Below are 17,788 nucleotides of genomic sequence, written 5' to 3' on the forward strand. Positions count from 1 at the left end.
CTATGTTGCACACGGTTTCTGATTGGAGTGTATAGAACTACGCCCCGAATCGTGGCAAGACTGGAGGGAGGGGAACTAGCAGCGTGTTCCATGCAAGGGTAAACCTCATTCATGGGTGCTGCGTTATCCGGATAAGCTCTTGCAAGCGCGTCGGGCTACGCCTTGATGGTGATCAGTGTGTCATGGGGTCAATCTGCACGCTGAATTCGAAGTGATCCAACGAATGAGCGACCACGGAAATCTCCTTGGAACACGAGAACAGAAGAAGAGCCGAGGTGGTGTAGTCGAATCCTTCCGAAGATTGTTGTGAAAAGTGCCTTTGATGGCGAGAATAGTGTGGGTTCGTATCCTTCGAGTTACCCTTGGCTGGTAAGTCGGAATTCGGATGTAGTCACGATCATTCGGACAAGCCCCTTGTTGTAATCAAAACTTCTTCACAATGTTCGTAGCGCAAATGGCAATACGGGGCATGGGAGCGTGCCAGTGCCAGCTGCCAAGTATAATCTCCTGCCGACTGATATGCAGACTGCAGAAGCGCATCATCGCGCACGACGTGTACGGGTGGCAGGCCGGCTGTTGGTAGGCCTCGGCGAAAGGACCTGGGGCGCTGCTGGTGGAGCACCTTTCTTGGAAGCAGCCCGAGTGCTACGCGCAGCTGGTACCGGCGCCGGTGCTGCTGGCTTGGTCGCGGCCTTGACGCGTTTCTTCGGCACGCTGAGCTCTTCGTTTTCCTTATCGCCATCATCTGATGGGCGCTTCTTGCCACGAGTTGTCGCTTTCGGAGCAGGCTTTGGTGCGGCTTTCGCAGGCGCTGCTCTGGTCTTACGTGCGGCTAGCTGTGTAGCAGTACGAGCAGGTACTGGCGCGTGGGCGGCAGCTGGCGCAAGGTCTCTCTTCGCTGGCGAGGGTTTCGCGGTCTTAGCGGGACCATTGGTAGATGGATCAAGCAATTCTACGAGGCTCATGTCGCGCTTGCTGTTAGGTATGCGGTTGACGCGTCGTTCCAGACGGGATCGAAGACTCGCGACCTGAGCCTCGCACATCGCAACGAGTTTCTCTCCTCGCGCTTTCACTGTTATTACGATTAGTGGGCGTAGTGAGACCGCGTACGTAGTACATACGCTCGAGCTCCAAGTTCGCTTTTACGGCAGCTTTTGCCTCGGTGGTAAGATGTGACATAGTTGTTGATGCTTGTTTACTGCTGAATTGGTGGATTGAAGCCACCGTGCTGATAGTTATGCAACTTGGAATATAGGGCAGAGGTATGGAGAAGCGCGAACAATTGTGAAAATTCTGCGCCCGTGGGTATGCGATTTCTCAATCAACTGATGTATGTTTGTGAACGGGAGAAGGTGCGTTGTGTATGCCGCTAGATCTCCGCCGCACGGGGCAACCGTATTTACACTAGCAGCCGCGCGCTTGGCATCGACGCGGAACCCTGTGATCCTAACAGGTACGATTTTCAAGACAGTTTCTAATACAGAACTGCATCAAATCCTTACTACGACTCGAGAGCTTACGGTGGCTCTTGTACCAATCTCACATTATCTTTGGAGCTTCGCAGAGCTTGTTGACGGCCTGTCAATTTGAGCTCAAGCGCTCCAGCACTCCGCGTCCACGTGACCGACATAATCCCCGGCTTTACCTGCACTATTCGCGAGCTTAGGTAGCTCCGACGTCTCCAACAGCCACCACTTCGCAAGCACAACCCACCCCACCACCCTCTGCACCCCACAATCGAGCCAGCGAAACCGTCATTATGGTGTTGGAGGCTTCTATGATAATGTCAGTTACAGGCCAACCCCACCAGCCATCGCTCGCTAACTATTCGCAGCGTTGACAACAGCGAGGCGAGTCGCAACGGCGACTACGTGTACGTATCGTGCTATCGCTGATGTAGCTGCGGTATACTAATTCAGACCTAGACCCTCGCGATGGGAAGCGCAAGCCGACGCTGTGAACCTCATCTTCTCTGCAAAGACTGGGGCAAACCCAGAGTCGTCGGTCGGTCTCATGAGCATGGGAGGCAGCACACCCGAGATTCTCACCACTCTCACTACGGACATCGGCAAGGTCCTCGACGGCCTACACCGCACAAAGATAAAGGGAACCTCGCACTTCTCCACAGGCATCAATGTCGCCGCAGTACGTCATCCATGCATTTGCCTCCTACACCATGGTACTAATGACGACGCAGTTGGCACTCAAGCACCGTCAGAACAAGTCACAGAAGCAGCGGATAGTCGTCTTCACCTGCAGCCCGATTGAAGAGGAGGAGAAGGATCTTGTGAAGCTGTCAAAGCGCATGAAGAAGAACGGCATAAGTGTGGATATCATCGCATTCGGCGAGCTTGGAGAAGAGACAACCAGGAAGCTTGAGAAGTTCAGCGAGGCATGCCAGAGCGCGGAGGGATCACATCTTGCGGTCATCCAACCCAGCTCGAATCTACTCAGCGACTCCCTCGTCACCACGCCAATACTCGGAGGAGATGCTAGCTCTGGCGGCGCAGGTGCAAGCAACGCAGGTGGAGAAGGCGGAGATGCCGGCGGCAACTCTTTCGAATTCGGAGTAGACCCCTCTGTAGACCCCGAGCTTGCATTGGCGTTGAGGATGAGTTTCGAGGAGGAGAAAGCACGACAAGAGAAAGAGAAGAAGTCTAAGGAGGCTGCAGAGGGCAAGTCCGAGCTTGAGCCGGTGGCTGAAGGCGATGAGAAACAACCCTTGTTAGATGATCAGGGTCAGCCAAGTGGAAGTGGAAGCAAGGATAAGAAAGACGATGATAAGATGGACACTGCGTAAGCCCCGGACTATGGCGAATAACGAGCATCTGAGGCGTTCACGGGTAGAAGACTCATGCTGGCGCATACCACTGTCTGGCGCATCTCATCGTAGATGCGATTAGCGGCTTTCCAAATAGAATACATTCGAACATCCACTTGTTTCGGTATTCAGACGTATGAGCAAGAAAGAATGGCTCCTAGCTGTGACAGATTTGTTCGCGATTAAGAACCTTCCTCACCGTGTACCGGTCCTCTCTCCTCGGCCTTATTGCCAGAGTTCTTCGCCCCAGCTCCAATCCCCTGCAACTCAGCGTCCATATGGCGATCACTTGCCCTTTTGCTAGACGCTCTCTGTGCATGTGTCTTTTTACCTGTCTGAAGTACTCTTCAGTCGGCAGAGGGACTCCATGGTTTTGACCCTGTGAATCGCCGATTTCAGGTAACGTCAACTTTCTCCAACTTCACCCTTCAGCCCCTCAGTTTGATGAATCCATCCAGCCCGCGATCAAATTTCTCGCACCTAATCGGCATCTCCACTGTATAGAAAGGGTTCTTCATCACGAAGTCCGCATATAACTCATATATCTTCTTCACCATAGTATCAATGTTCGGTTGTTGGGGTTCAGTGAACAGGAGAAACTTGATTCCGGTGAGAGTCTGAAAGCATTGCATGCGGAATTGTGAGGTCTCGAGGACTTCGATGCCGGTTGCGCGATGGATAAAGGGGAGGGGCGAGATTCGCGGCGGGCGCGGAGGAAGGGGCCGGGGGTACGGGTGGGTTTGGACAGAGCTGCTTTGTGATTGCGTGCATGCTGATTGCGTAATTAGGTTCTGTTGTTTGAAAGCGAGGATGGGAGAAGGCGTACCCGTGGAACGAGCCCGCAAGCATGAGGAGGTCGTTGCTGCTGAGCTTCTGCAAGCCGGCATGGAATTCGCGGTTGTATATGAGACCGCCAGACTTGCTGATTATGAAGAGCGCGAAGATAGCCCTACAGATATCAGTGCCATGTCACAGCGAGCATGGCGCAAAGCGCATGCGAAATAGCTCACATCTTGGGGACCAAGAGCACCACGCCCCCACTTCCTGCCCGTTCACAATCACCCTCGGAAACAGTTTAAGGGAAGTACGCCTCAAGACCCCTCAATTCTGTTCTTATGTACGCTTTCGCGCCTCCAAAATCACACGGGTCTGTCACTGCGAATGCGGTGGTGTTTGGACGATGTCGTGCACGGGTGTCGGAACCCCCAACTCTAGGTGACCTAATCCCTGCTCGCTGCCCCACCCCAGTGCACTGTGATGCTTCACCCACGCTCCACACTTCAACCTTGACCAGACGGCGGCGGCCTCTGACCTACACTTAAACACCCGCCACCGTCCTGTCTTTTCTCAACTAACATCCGTTGACTAAACTCACACACAGTCTCAACTCAGGCGGCGGCAGCTCCTGCCCTAACTCTCCCTGCGCTTGGCCTGCCCAAGGTCCTCACAATGTCGAACCAATCGATCCTTCGTATAACACGCGTACGTATCCCAACGCGCGTATGAGACCTCCATAAGCTTACAATAATCAGGAACTGAGCGAGATACAGCGGGGTTCGGATCTGTGTGAGTGCCAATAATTGTTGCCTAAGGATTACGCCAGCTGCTAACGTATGCCAGCTCTCGCGGTTGCCTGCCGTGACATCGACGTTCGGCATGTGCGTGCCTTGATCATCGGACCTCCAGACACCCCCTACGAGTTCGGCTTCTTTGAGTTCACCGCCAAGTTCACCAAGGAGTATCCCACGAAAGCCCCCAACGTCCAGTGCATTACCACCAACAGTGGCCACACTAGATTCAACCCAAATATCTATGCTGGAGGCAAGGTCTGCTTGTCAATCCTTGGGTATGGAAAGCCTTCTGCATAGCAATTTGGTTGGCTAACAGCAGTGCAGCACATGGCGGGGCGAGCGGGGCGAGGAGTGGTCTTCGGCACAGGGTTTGGAATCTATCCTGATATCCATACAGAGCCTTATGTCCTCAAATCCCTACGAAAATGAGCCCGGCTTCGAAGACGCTAAATCTGACTATGACAAGAAGAACCAGGCTGCCTACGTGGCCAAAATCCGACATGAGACTCTACGCATCTCCGTGATCGAGCGACTCGAAGACTATCTAGGCATTAAGCGAGGAAAGCCGTCTCAGGTGACTGTCTACAACGCGGAGGAGGATTATCAGTCGGGTGCTGGCGATGCACCGTTCGAGCCGTTCAAGGATCTTTGCAAGCGTCGGTTCCTTTGGTACTATGAGTCGTATCTCGCTAGCATCGAGGGCGAAATGAAGAAACACAAGGACGGCGAGCGGTTCGAGAAGATGCCATTTGAGGGCCCGGGAAACACGATGGAGGGCAGCTTTCAATATCCGCAACTTAAGGACCGCCTCCAGACCATCCTAGCGAAGCTGGACGAAGAGACGCAGATCTGGGCTACTGACGGCATGAGGGCTGTTGAGAAGGAGATGGGCATAGCAAGTAACCTTCAACGACAATTCGAGCAGATCGTCGAGAACTACAAGAAGAACGACGCGGTGACGCTCGATCTGGATCTAGTCGACAAGAACCCTTTTGTCTGGCGCCTAGTATTCTTCGGTCGGCCAATGACGAACCTTGACGGAGGCATGTTCCGCATCATAATCCACCTTAGTCCCAAATTCCCGGATGTTCTGCCGCGCGTTAAGTTCGACACGCCGATCTTTCACCATCGAGTCTCTCCGGATGGTGTGCTATGCTACAATGCTACCAGAAAGGACGACATGCGGTCACACATTGAGGCTATTATCGAAGCCATCGAGGAGGAGTCACCCGCTTATGATCCGCGTACTTTGGTCAATCTTGAGGCTGCAAAGCTCTTCTGGGGTGGTCCCGACGAAAAGAAGATCTACAACCGACGTCTGCGACGGTCGGCACAAGACAGTGCTGAGTAAGCGACATCACACTCCCAGCCTCATTCTTGGTTATGCTAACGCGGAATTGATACTTGTAGGAATTGCTTCTAGGTCGACTTGCTGGATATCTTTACCTGCCTGCGGGCAGTCTTACGACGACACGGCTACGCATCGATGCTAGATTGAGAGTTGATACCCGGGCCCCTACCACTTGGGTCCACGCAACTGGAGTCTTTACGGTGATTTACGGAGTTTTCCATGTGGTATATTAGAAGGCATTTCAAGGCTAGGTGCATCCACGGGTACGGCGCAATACTGTAACTTTATGCATGAAAAGGATGGCGGCCAATTACTGGAATTTCAATGATACGACAGATCCAGGACTGAGGGATCTGAGTAGGCAATTACAATATTTACAAAATTCCCGAAGAAGTATTACAACGTAGCCATGATGTCCTTATGCTCTATTGATCCTTCTTTTGCGCCGTCTTCAACTCATTCTCAAGAAGCCACCTCACTCCTCTCCTGACACCCTCATCCAGCTGCACAAGCGGGTGGTACCCAAGCCTCCGCTTCGCTTTGTCGATACTGTGATACTTAGCGAACGTGCTGTACCGAACTTGCTTCCTCGTAATATTCGGCGTCCGGCCAAGTACCCAGAACACATTTTCGAGCAATGCACCAACTGCGAAAGCAAAATCCTTGTCGAGCTTCCACACTTTGTTCAGTGGTCGCCGGTCGCCACACTCGTGCCACACCGCGCGCGCAAAGTCCCAGAAGTACACAGGTTGTCCGTTCGTTATGAAGAAGGCTTCGCCGTCGACCCTTTCCGTGTCGAGCGGGATGGTGGGGAGGATCTTGTGCGAGTGCAGCAGCGCTTGCACCGCAAGGAGGTGTCCAAACGCCACGTTCTCCACGTACGTGAAGTCGAACAGGTTGTCGTTCGCCCCAACCTGGAACTTCGTCTGGCCCTTGCGGAACGCGCCGATCATAGGCGGCAGCAGCTGGACGTCGCCTTCTCCAAAGATGCCCGCGGGTCTGATTGCGCAGGTGAGAAAACTTGCGGGTGTGCGGTTCGCTTCGAGGACGGCGGTCTCGGCGTAGGCTTTCGTCGTGGTGTAGTACTCTGGCTGCGCATCGCCTGTGATCATCGGCCATTCTTCCGTCGCGTTTACGAGCTCGGTCTCGGGCCCGAAGATCACGGAGGCGGAGGAGGTGTAGACGAAGGCTTTTACGCCTGTTTCTTGCGCGGCGGAGAGGAGGTTCTTGGTGCCTTCGATGTTTACTTTGTCGTGGACGGCTGGGGGGAGGTGAAAGTGTGGGGATGCCGTGTGGATGATGGCGTCGGGCTTCAAGTCTGCGAAGAGCTTCTTGAGGAAAGCGAGGTCTGTGATGTCGCCGTCGTGGTACGAGACTTGTGACGAGGCATTGCGGTTCGAGGAGGTGCGGAGGTCAAGGACGGAGACGCGCGTGGAGGGATGGCGCTTTACGATGAGGGAGACGATGTGCGAACCGAGGAAGCCGCAGCCGCCGACTACGGTGACATGACCGAGGGAGGGTACGGGGTTTTTGGCGGCCATGTTTCGATTTGAGGGTTCAATGGGGGGTTGTTGTGAGTGCGGAGGATTGGGATGTTTCCACAATTTCGACGCTATGGCCCCCGCAGACCCAGGATCTGGGCACCTGGGCGATTCGAGCCGTCTTTCCGCCAATAGAGCCTGAACAGGGCTTTTTCCTTTAGACGACAAATATGAGTCCAAAAGATACTTCAAGTGGACCAGCCAGCCCGTATGTGGTGAGATGGCAGCGGACATTCCTCGGCAGTGATATTTCGCCCTAGCTCGACAGCTCTCGCTCACTTCACCTCCCCACCGTCGAAAGCACCAATATGGCTTCCGCGACCGCACCATGCCGACCTCCAGGCTCCCCGCGTCCGCCTACGACGCGCTCGGGCTTCCAGAAGAGACGGTGAAGATTGCGACAACCCCTAAGCCCAGCGCATCGCCCGCGCAGATCGCGTCGCCAAACCTACTGCAGAATACGCAAGAGCCCGAGCAGCGCCTTGCGATGAACGACACCTCGATTACGCTCTATGCGGAGCTGCTTCTACATATCCGGACAGTCACCTTGTTCGCGTCGCTACATACAGTACACACGCGGCAGACAAAGGCGAAGCTGGCCAGCGATGGCTGCGCCATCACTGTTAGTCACGAAGGCGCGTCAGCTACAATAAAGCTTCCCATACAAGTAGAAGGAGGAGGCGACGCCGCTCTTTCACTACCAGCCAATCCTCCGAGCAAGGATCTGACTCTGCGACTCCAGATCGAGGAGAAAGAAGGCTCTAATATGCTTGGGACACTACTATCGGAAGACCGCAAAGCCAACATCGTGCCGTGGGATGGCGCGTCGCTCAACGACGCGACAGATGTGACCATTCATTGCAAGAGCTGCAAAGAGGTGATCGTCCCGGCAGGTGCGGTGCGCGAGTGGAGGGACCTGCCCAACGAGAACTGGGCAGAGATGATGGACTTCTGGCATTGCCACAAGCCGGATGAACACCATTTGCACGATCACGCAACCGAGGAGGCGATCGGGAACAAAGGCTACGCTGCTGGTAACCGGCTGCAAGCCACGAGAGGTATAGGATTCGTAGATCTGGCGAGCTTCTTGTTCAAAGACGAGGATTGCACAGGTGTCGAGGTAGGTCAACAATGCTCTCGTATATCCACAATCACCACAAGTTGGTCAGGTGGGCATCAAGAAGGTGGCATTCAACCTTTCCATGGTAATGTCGTCGATACAAATGCCCTAGAATGAGCGGCTCCACACACTTATTTCGCACACCTTCAGATCCTCTCCCCTGGATGATGGGCTTGCTGGTGCTGTGACGGAGCGGCCTGGTCGTTTCACTGCCATACCCAAAGGCTCTTGGGAATGGCGGGATAAGAGCAGGCTACATTCTAGATCCACATCGAATCTACTCCCATTCCCTATTCGTCCACTCTTTTGCCTTACTACGTGCGTCGCATGCTGACCCGACAACCAGACATCAGAGACCTCTCTCCAGTGCACCAATTGCAAGCACATCCTCGGCACCCCCGACACCACCTCCTCCGGCCACCGCATCTGGAAATGGTGCATCGCCATCACCTCTCCTCCCACCCCAATCACTTCCCATCCTCCCCAAAAATGGATATCCGCCCGCCTCCTCTACCTCATCGAAAACCAAAACGTCCGCCGCTTCCACGTCCACCCTCCCACTCCGTCTTCCTCTTCCTCTTCTCCATCCTCCGAACCGGTAGCAGCCCTCCTCCTCTGGGTCTTCACACCCGACCTTTTCTTCTCCTCGTCTATCAACTCGCGCGAGCCTACCCGCGCGATGAAGGTGTTTTGGAAGCGAGAGACGTGGGCGCCTGCACAGCCAGGCGAAGTAGAGAAGGCGGATGAGGAAGAGGTGGAGTTCCCAGATGAACTCTTTGAGGAGTTGAGAAGGGGGTTGGAGGCGAGTCAGGGGTTGATTCCGGCGAGTGCGAGGAAGTTTCAAGGGTGGGAGGTGGGGTTGGTGGAGAGGTTTGATGTTGGGGATGTGAAGCGGGAGGAGGCGGTTGGAGATGGGAAGGGGCCAGACGGTCCTGTTGGGGATGGTGGTAAGGTATCGTCTGCGAGAAGAGTGTGGAATGAGATGGTCGGATAGACTTGATGCAAGGACCCGCCAGTTACGGGTGTGGGAAAGGCGGAACTTCACGATGTGTAAGCAGATGCGAATGGAGAACTACCTCAGGATCATGATAGCCATAGTTAGGACTGTAAACATTATAGTTTTTAGTTATGTTTATCACTCTCCATTACGTGACGTTTTGTCCGATGGAGGCGGAACTCATCGCTTCATTGACTTCCATGGATATCGCCACATATTCTGCAGCTTTCTCCTCCCTCTGCCCAATAGATATTATTTCAGCTACCCTTTATACTGGGCAGCAAAGTTTTCTTATATTCAAGGACTGTCCGCACGGTGGCCTGCATGATACAGATTCACATATGATCATACAAACTGAGCTCCCTGGTTGCGTGCTGGCTGTTCATAGCCATAACATACCTCCGATGAGACCGATGTAAGCTTCCATGAAGCGGGAAGGATAGGCTAAGGCTACAGGAGCCTTACCAGTTGCTGTTTCGCTTGCAACACTTTGCGCACTGCTCGCTGCCGGTGTTAACGCCGTCCCAGTCTCGCTTGCAACACTTTGCCCACTAGTCGTTGCGGGTGTCGAGGCCGTCCCAGCGGAGCTTGTCGGCCTCAATGGGGCAGTGGGAGACTTTACCAATGCAGTAGTCAATGCTTCCGTAGAGGACGCAGTCTCTGAAGGGGTTGCCACGCTACTGGGAGGCGAGCTAGCTGCTGCAGTCGCAGCTCCAGTAACGGTGCCGGCCGTCACTATTGCCCGATACGTTGGGAATGCATAGCCAGTTCCAGGAGGGTATTGCTTCGTATCCGAGCCGGAACAGCAGTCGTGATCCGGCCAGTGTGAAGTCAAGGTGCACTGAGCAGTCGTCGGCTCACCGGAAGGCGAGAGCGCACACGACCAGACTGTAGTAATGCCACCTGAGGGCACATTTGCTGCGCTGTAGATTGCCGTGGTTGGGCCTTGGATGAGCGTGACTGGTCCACACGCGAAGTTCTCACACCCTGGGTTGAAGAGGTACGTTGTTGCTGTAGCGTCCTGTTTGGGTTTTAGCTTTTGCGCACTACAAAGCATCATAATGTGTACATTGCCGGCTATGGAGACTTCGAACGTGTTCGAGACGTATTCTTCTGGGACGAAGAGGCTCGGCACCGAGACCTGACCGGTCACGAGTATGTTGTGCGCGAGCAAGATGAGGACAATGTGATCCCAAGACATCTTCGTTCACAGATCTTGACCCCTGTGGAAGAAGGCGCGCCCTTTTCCTCAAGTGCTAGACTCCCAATCTTGCAGAAAGAAACATTCGTCTTTGTGAGGTACATTGGAAGTTGGAATCGGCCAATGTTTGTTAGTACCTCGTATTCGTTACGGACTAGCGCCAGTTCTAACCACAATCGTTTTCGCGTTTCCTCTCGCTATTCTAGCTCGCTGCAGGCGCAACCACTTCCGTTTCGGACAGCTCATGGACAATTGCGGACGAAGGTCTTTTCCAATCTGCATACATAGACCCCCTCACTTTCTGGCAATGGACAGAACAGTTCGAATCGTGTTACTCCGGGCCGTAAGTTTGCTGACACGTCACTGTGAGCTGTGTACCTCGCTCCGCGTTCTTATGGCTTCTCACGAAGTATAAGAGTACAGCAACTGCTTTGAGATATTTTGCACAGGATCATACGGTTACAAACGTTCATGAGACTGCTCAGAAACCATATATCCAACTTCCAAATTCCCCACGCCACCCAACGCTTGCGAATCTCTCCACTACGTCCACACACCATATCACATCCTCCCATAAAGCCCTCATCACAGTCTATCAGAATGGTCGTACACAAAGTTGCAGCTCCACCCATTGAAATCGCCGCACCACCAGAGCGTGTCCGAGAAGTGGTAAGACCCACCCTCACATATATTAAATACGAACGTTTCCAACAACACTCAGTTTCTCGACTTCGCCAAACTCCCAGAATGGCACACGGGACACTTCCAAAGCATCGTGCCGCCCAATGGCAAACTGGGCAAGGACCTGCAAAAAGGCGACACAATCCGCGTCGATATGGGCATCACTATGAACGCAGTTGTCGTTGTGCGTTCTACTTCACTTCACTTCACTTCCTCCTCCCATCTTCTCTCGTCTTCTTCTCCTATCCATTCTTCATTGCCTAAAAGCACTCACAGGAAAACTCCCCAGAGCGCTTCGTGTGGGACGACGGCTGGCGAGGCGTCCTCGTCGGCACGCACTTCTTCGAGTTCCAAGCGAGTAAAGTAACGCTGGGACACACGACGTTTGTGAATAGAGAGGACTTTTCGGGGTTGTCATTAGCTCTGGATTTCTCGGGTGAGACAAGGCATGCGGGGCCGGGGTTTGATCTGCTGAATCGGGATTTGAATCTGGATCTGAAGAGGAGGGTGGAGAGCTTGAAAGAGGGAGTAGGAGAGGGGAGTGGGGAGTGAGGCGGATTTTGAATCTTGGATTTTGGATTCTTAGTTGTTTCTTTTGATACCAAAGCGCGTGTTTGATGGTTTGGCGTCTGCTGGTTATTAAGTTCAGTAAGGGAGGCGCGACTTAGGGGCGGAGCCTGAGCGCGCGCTGAGGAAGGTGTAAGAAAAAGTCGATAGACATCTATCTTCGTAATCACAAGGAAATCATCCACGCTTTAGCTATCCTAGGCACTCAGATCCAATCTGCACAATATCCATCACCTGGATAGAAAGCACTTCCCAAACTGGCCCAATGACAGCATCATCGTCATCAACAAACGCAGTCGTCTATAGAACCCCCTAGAAACCCAACAGCAAACACCCCTCCGCCAGCTCAGTCAACAATCCAATCCATGATGCTGTAGTTTACCTACTGCCACATGTCATGTTGATCCAACCCCGCACGTTGCGACCGTTGACCCACAAGCCACCGCCGGTACGCGTGGGGTCCATGTGCATGCATGAAAGGAAGCGCCCGGCGCCCGGAAGCCGTACCAGGGTTCAACACCAGCGCGGCGAAGCCATGGTTCGCAACGTTGCAATTGTCCGCATGCAGCGGACCTTGGTTCAGAGCTAGAATTTTCACTGCACGCTAATGCATGGAGAATAAACAAAGTGCACAACTTGCATTTGACTCCGCGGAACTTTTATTATTCGTAGTGTGATAGGAACGGGGGACGGTATAGCGGGGGAGGCGTGTTCTTATTTTTGAAATTGGATGCTTCAAGGTTGTTAAGCTCGCTGTGTTGGAAGATGTAGTCATAGTTCATGAATGTTTGGCTCGTTCGCGGACGATGACAGTGCGACGAGGAGAGCTTTCTTGATGTACGATGAAGAGCATCGCAAGCCTACCGCAAGCCTACCATTGCTCAGGAAGGACTGGCAAAGAAAGAAGCAGGATTTCATCAATATCTATCTTCTTTGAATTCTCATAATCCTCACGCAACTGCGGACATCGGCAACACATGGTTAGGTCAGCGATTGCGAGACTCACCAATGTCTAAGACAAGCCACGTTATTACGAGATATCAACAGCTAAACGCTTCTCTGTCTATCAAATTAATAGCCAACATTGAATATCCATATTAACATTTTGACACAAGAGTAAGCCCCCTAAACCCATCCGCATCACACCCCATCTCCTTTCACAACGCACATATCGCACTCTACCCACCTTCCACAGCGGGGCGCCCCATCGCACTCGCAACAACACTACACCATACACCACCTTACTATGTACTTCCCAGTCTTCCCGACATACATCGCCTCCAAAAATCCATGCCCAACCCGCACGCTTCACTTCTAAAGAAAAGAAGGCCACCCACTAACCAAGCTACACTCCCCTTAGCACCACCACCGCCGTCGATCACCACTTCCAGACCGCATCCGCCTCATGTTCTAGAGTCGAGAAGAGAGCTAAAAACAGCCCGCCACTCCAGCCCACTTTTCCTTCCCACGTTTGGCGGGAGCTAAATAAGGAAACAAAAATTCAACATGGCGGAGCGTGGGCACGCATGGCTGCGCGGGAGGTGAAACGCGCGGGATGGGCGGTGAAACGGCCGGACGAGTGGTGGCTGAACTGGTGTACAAATCATTCCATGCTTGCTTGGATTCCCATGTTCGTAGGAGTATGTAGATCTGTAGATATGGGGGAGAGAGCGAGGCCGTGTAGTGATGCGTGTCACGTGGATATCTGACCGCGCTTTTGGAATGTCCCGGGAGCTTTTGTCAGGGTGTCACTTGAGTGTGCATGTCACCGAACAGAACGTCCAGTTCTAGCCTGCGTTCTTTGCGAAGTCACTGTAGGGTGTGAGGGACGCAAGTCTTGCTTGCCCTACGCTTCTCTGTCGTGACGTGTACAGCAGCGCGACCCATCTTTTGTGCATCGAATACGGTGTATAAGTCGCGTGTGCGAGGCTTGTACTGTGCTTAGCTTCGCACTCGCGTTTCTAGAATCCAGAGGCGCGAGGAAGTGGGTCCTTCGCATTTCGATTCGATTGGGTTGATGCTTGCACCCGCCTCGCACATCGTTGGTCGGCGCATCTGCCCAACCCAAGTGCCGACAAGACAAGATAACGGAGTGCGTTGGACGCCGGACAGAAGGATCTGTTCCCAGCCCAGTCGTGAGGGAACAAACGTATCGCGAGACAGGGCGAGCGAGTGGAGCGCGTACGTGTAGATACCTCTTTGATGGAGGTGAACTGGCGTTTGTAGCGTAAGACCAATGCTTGCTTGGAGTCTACTCTAGACTGCCTACCTAACTTACTAAAACCTGACTTGATGCCCGGCTCGAATCGCCGCACGACACAAAAGTGACATCAACAAGATACATCCCATGCATGCATGACCGAAGTCTAAACAACATCGCGTCAACTGCCAGCGCTTAGGCCAATCTACCAGTAATGATTACGTTACATGCGCGAAGCATATTTTTGACATTCGATCGCGTGAGAGCATATCGAGCCTGCATTCCTAAGCTCCATACGCGCCTGCGAACCCACAAGTTTCGTTCGCGTCCCGTCTGAACAACAGTACTCCACTATACGCCAGAATGTTGGTAGTGGATATCTCGAGTGTAGCTGAACTGAACCGCTCTTTGAGCCCCAAACTTCTTGCTTGCCGGAGGTCCACTTGCCTCACCAGCGCTGAAAGTTCACACCAAAGCAACCGGATGCCAATTGATCCGTCTCTTATATTTTGAAAGACAAAGGAGAATAGTGCCGTCGAGGACAACACCGAGGTGAGTATATGTGACAGAATCTGTGAGTCATGGGTGATGCAAGAGTATGCTATTGTACAGAATATCGGTCAACTTTTCGCGTACCATCATTGTAATTATAGGCCAGACGTCCAACTGGACTCGTGGCGTACGTGGTCGGATGTGGTCGAGAAATTTTGTTTGCGTCTAGATCGTGGACAGACGCCACTAGCGGTGAGGGTGCTCATAAGTTCGAGGACCGGCGAATTCAACTCCTTGCATCGCGGTAGGAGCAGGAGCTCCCCATTGTGGTGCTTGTGGAGGATTCTGTTGCTGTTGAAGCGGCGGTAAGGTGTTCGTGGTCGATGTCGGTGTATTGCCATACTGCTGGGCAAGCATGCCTGTCATACTTCCGTATACGTGGGGTTTACCCGGGTCCGCCCGTTGGAGATGCTGCCAAACAGCAGCTATCTCATTGCGCAAAAGCTCGTTCTCTTCTTGGGCTCGGCGACAGAATTCAGCGTCAGGTCGTAGCCGAGCGTTCTCAGCTCGGGCAGTCTCATGAGCGCGTCCCAGGTTCTTGATATACTCAATAGCTGCGAATTATTAGCAAGGTCGTCCCCATGATGTTTAGAAAACTTTACATTTGGTCAATATTTCCCATTTGCTGGATTTGCTGCCAGGCGAGTTGGGCAAAATAGCATTGAGTTCGTCAAAAAGATTCTTCATCTCACTCCTTCGCTTTCTTTCAGCCATTTTGTGGCTCACGCGGAGCTCAGGGGTGCGACTATAGTTGCCACCGCCTGCAGCGGCTGCAGCTTGTTCAGCAGCAGTCTGCAGGCTTGTGACGTTGCGGTGTTGCATCGAGTGGTGGTGGGTAGTAGGGATGTCTGCTCAAATTAGTGGATGATGCACTTAACAGAACGTACGGCTGCATACCATCGTCCAGTCTCTTCTGCCCAGTCGGGAGGCCGGAGTCGGTGGTGAAGATACTACTATTGATGGAGGCAGCAAAACTGTTTTGACGTGACGGACCAGACTGTCCAACGCTGGAGTCGCCACTGCTGGATCCCCTTCTGTCGAATTCGGGCTCGGCAGGGAAAGCCCAAGCGTAACCCTTCGTCGGTGCAGCAGCCATGGGATCGGGCATACCCGACACACTTCGCGGGTTGGGGTTGATCACAGGTGCCCTCCGTGGGGGGTGGTTTGTGCGCACTCCAGCTCTAGGGCCAAGGGGCGATAGTGGTGAGGCGCCATTGGAGTTACGTTGGTCGACCGGGTTGATGCCTCGCTGTTGCTGTAGATTTGATACAAGGGATACGCGCGAAGCGTTTTGGCTGTCGTAGGGAGATCCGGGGCTGATGGCAAGATGGGTCATGCCGGCGTTCATGCGACTATCCACGCTGCTGCGACGCGAATCATATACAGACTGCTGTGAGCCTGCCTCCAAACTAAGACGGTTGTCGAAGCCCTGATTAAGCGAGGGGAGAGCATTTGGCTGCGACGTCATTAGTTGGCTTCAGTGGTAAAGAGAAAATACACACCGGCTGATGTACCGAGGACACGCCAGAAGGATACCGTGCCGACGAAGGTGTGTCGGGCACTCCATTGCGCGACGGCGAGTCCTCGGCGTTCAGGATTGTCTGCAGTTGCAGACCCATAGTGTTCGATACGCCTGAGGAATCTGGCCTGGGTTAGCACAGTATTGTACCGTGGAATTGGTGAGGTTGGCAGATGTCATGCGATGCGTTGAGATGGAGATGTGATCAAAAAGGGGATGACAGGTCAACACTCACGCTTGCTCTGGGAAATGGACCAATTGCCCGAATCACGGATTTCGCGAGACTCTGAAGGCTGTCGCAGGCGCACAGGGCTTTGCTCGGCAGACAGATTGTTGGTGAGGGATGCTATTGAAGGCAGTGCCTGAGACAGGCTTGATGGGAGCTGAGGCACTCATTAGCAGAAGTCCGGTTGTGTAGTTGCTGCGTTTGCCGGGTCCAACCGCGCGGGCAAGCACGTGTGAAGGTGTGATGGGGTACCCAAATATGGCCCACGTTGTTGGATGGGGGCGTTGAGGAGCGCAGCTCGCAATTGTGGAGAAGTGGGAATATATAACGTACCTGTGGTCGCTGATGTTCCATAGCGGCAGACGCAGCGCGGTCGTCGTGCACTTTGCACTACGGCAGTCTAGCAACGACTCCCGGGCGAGCTGGAGGTTGGGAGGGTGATGCAGAGAACGCCAGTGGAAGGGCGGGCCAATGGCAAGCGGGAACGCTGACTGCCTTTCGGGGCGTGTCCTGGGGTGCTATACTGACTTGTCGACGGCAGCGGGTGCAGCAAAAGAAGGAATTGGCAGGAGAATGGAAGCAAAGAGCAGCGGGACAAGAGTGAAGGAGCGAGCGGGGCGCAAGAGACACAGCAGGCAGTCGCGGCGCACGGGATGGTGGCCGTCGGTCCCTTCTGGGAGTTCACTCACGGCGCGAGGCGGGGCAGCAGCAGCAGATGTCGCGTCGCCAAGCAGCGCTCGAACTCAGGGAGCAGGCGCAGAGAAGCGTCGTCGGTGCCGAATACCAGGAATCCAGTCACTGCGCGGCGTGGGCGCTCGCAGTGCTGGGTGGTGCTCCGAGGGCGCGCAGCAGCAGCAACACCACGCCAAAGCAGAGATAGCCGCGTCGCCTCTACACGTCCACCATGGAGCAGCCGGCGCGCACGCGGCGAAACGGGACGTGGCTGCAGAAGTGTCCGCCGACGTGATGCGGTGGAGAGCACTGGCAGCTGCGGAGCGCACGGCGTTGAGATGGCTGGATCTGATCTGGGGGGGCCGCGATGAGGGCGCGTGCTGGGTGCCACTGGGGAAGAGCCGGGTCAGGACTCGAGGGACAGCAGCGAGTAGGTTCAGGGTGGCGTCGTGTGCCGGTCGCACAGCAAGAAAGGTCGTCGTCACAGCGCGGTGGGAAGACGAGGCGGAGAAAACAAAGGTGGGCTGGGATCTGGCGGCGTGTCTGGGGCGCACAGCAAGCTCAATCGTGGTCATTCGAGTAACTCGGGCACAGCAGAGGACCGGTGCGCAAACATATCCCGGGGCAGAACAGAGGCACCCTGACCTGGACGAGGAAGGGAGCGCAGGGCACGTCGCAGCAGGCTCCCTCGAACGGGTGGGCGAGGACAGGCGTGCCTTGCATGCAACGGCCCAAGGCCAGGCGCGCGCACTGAATGGCCAGCAGCAGG

The 17,788-nt window shown here is 54.1% G+C and overlaps 7 protein-coding genes across 7 annotated transcripts; 3 read left to right on the top strand and 4 right to left on the bottom strand.

Moving 5' to 3' along the window:
* Positions 1-539: 539 nt before the first annotated feature.
* Positions 540-1,179, bottom strand: N0V89_011408 (uncharacterized protein; the record flags this gene model as incomplete). The annotated part of the gene is made up of 2 exons (XM_056220139.1): positions 540-1,072; positions 1,122-1,179. The coding sequence occupies 2 exons, from the start codon at positions 1,177-1,179 to the stop codon at positions 540-542; spliced, it is 591 nt and encodes a 196-aa protein (XP_056065442.1).
* A 580-nt stretch (positions 1,180-1,759) lies between these two features.
* On the top strand, positions 1,760-2,800 carry RPN10 (proteasome regulatory particle base subunit rpn10; the record flags this gene model as incomplete). The annotated part of the gene is made up of 4 exons (XM_056220140.1): positions 1,760-1,785; positions 1,835-1,873; positions 1,926-2,145; positions 2,198-2,800. 4 exons carry the CDS (start codon positions 1,760-1,762, stop codon positions 2,798-2,800), a joined length of 888 nt encoding a protein of 295 aa, XP_056065443.1.
* Positions 2,801-3,403: 603 nt separating this feature from the next.
* Positions 3,404-3,817, bottom strand: N0V89_011410 (uncharacterized protein; the record flags this gene model as incomplete). Its single annotated transcript, XM_056220141.1, has 3 exons — positions 3,404-3,593; positions 3,648-3,770; positions 3,795-3,817. The coding sequence occupies 3 exons, from the start codon at positions 3,815-3,817 to the stop codon at positions 3,404-3,406; spliced, it is 336 nt and encodes a 111-aa protein (XP_056065444.1).
* Positions 3,818-4,270: 453 nt separating this feature from the next.
* Positions 4,271-5,743, top strand: N0V89_011411 (uncharacterized protein; the record flags this gene model as incomplete). Its single annotated transcript, XM_056220142.1, has 4 exons — positions 4,271-4,303; positions 4,354-4,387; positions 4,442-4,667; positions 4,717-5,743. 4 exons carry the CDS (start codon positions 4,271-4,273, stop codon positions 5,741-5,743), a joined length of 1,320 nt encoding a protein of 439 aa, XP_056065445.1.
* A 425-nt stretch (positions 5,744-6,168) lies between these two features.
* Positions 6,169-7,284, bottom strand: ERG26_2 (erg26, C-3 sterol dehydrogenase; the record flags this gene model as incomplete). Its single annotated transcript, XM_056220143.1, has 1 exon — positions 6,169-7,284. One exon carries the CDS (start codon positions 7,282-7,284, stop codon positions 6,169-6,171), a length of 1,116 nt encoding a protein of 371 aa, XP_056065446.1.
* Positions 7,285-7,612: 328 nt separating this feature from the next.
* On the top strand, positions 7,613-9,398 carry N0V89_011413 (uncharacterized protein; the record flags this gene model as incomplete). The annotated part of the gene is made up of 2 exons (XM_056220144.1): positions 7,613-8,404; positions 8,751-9,398. The coding sequence occupies 2 exons, from the start codon at positions 7,613-7,615 to the stop codon at positions 9,396-9,398; spliced, it is 1,440 nt and encodes a 479-aa protein (XP_056065447.1).
* Positions 9,399-14,788: 5,390 nt separating this feature from the next.
* On the bottom strand, positions 14,789-16,221 carry N0V89_011414 (uncharacterized protein; the record flags this gene model as incomplete). The annotated part of the gene is made up of 4 exons (XM_056220145.1): positions 14,789-15,156; positions 15,205-15,450; positions 15,500-16,058; positions 16,105-16,221. 4 exons carry the CDS (start codon positions 16,219-16,221, stop codon positions 14,789-14,791), a joined length of 1,290 nt encoding a protein of 429 aa, XP_056065448.1.
* Between the last annotated feature and the right edge of the window lie 1,567 nt (positions 16,222-17,788).

The sequence above is a fragment of the Didymosphaeria variabile genome (genome assembly GCF_027946475.1).
Source record: "Didymosphaeria variabile strain IMI 356815 chromosome Unknown scaffold_9, whole genome shotgun sequence".
NCBI classification, from domain to species: domain Eukaryota; kingdom Fungi; phylum Ascomycota; class Dothideomycetes; order Pleosporales; family Didymosphaeriaceae; genus Didymosphaeria; species Didymosphaeria variabile.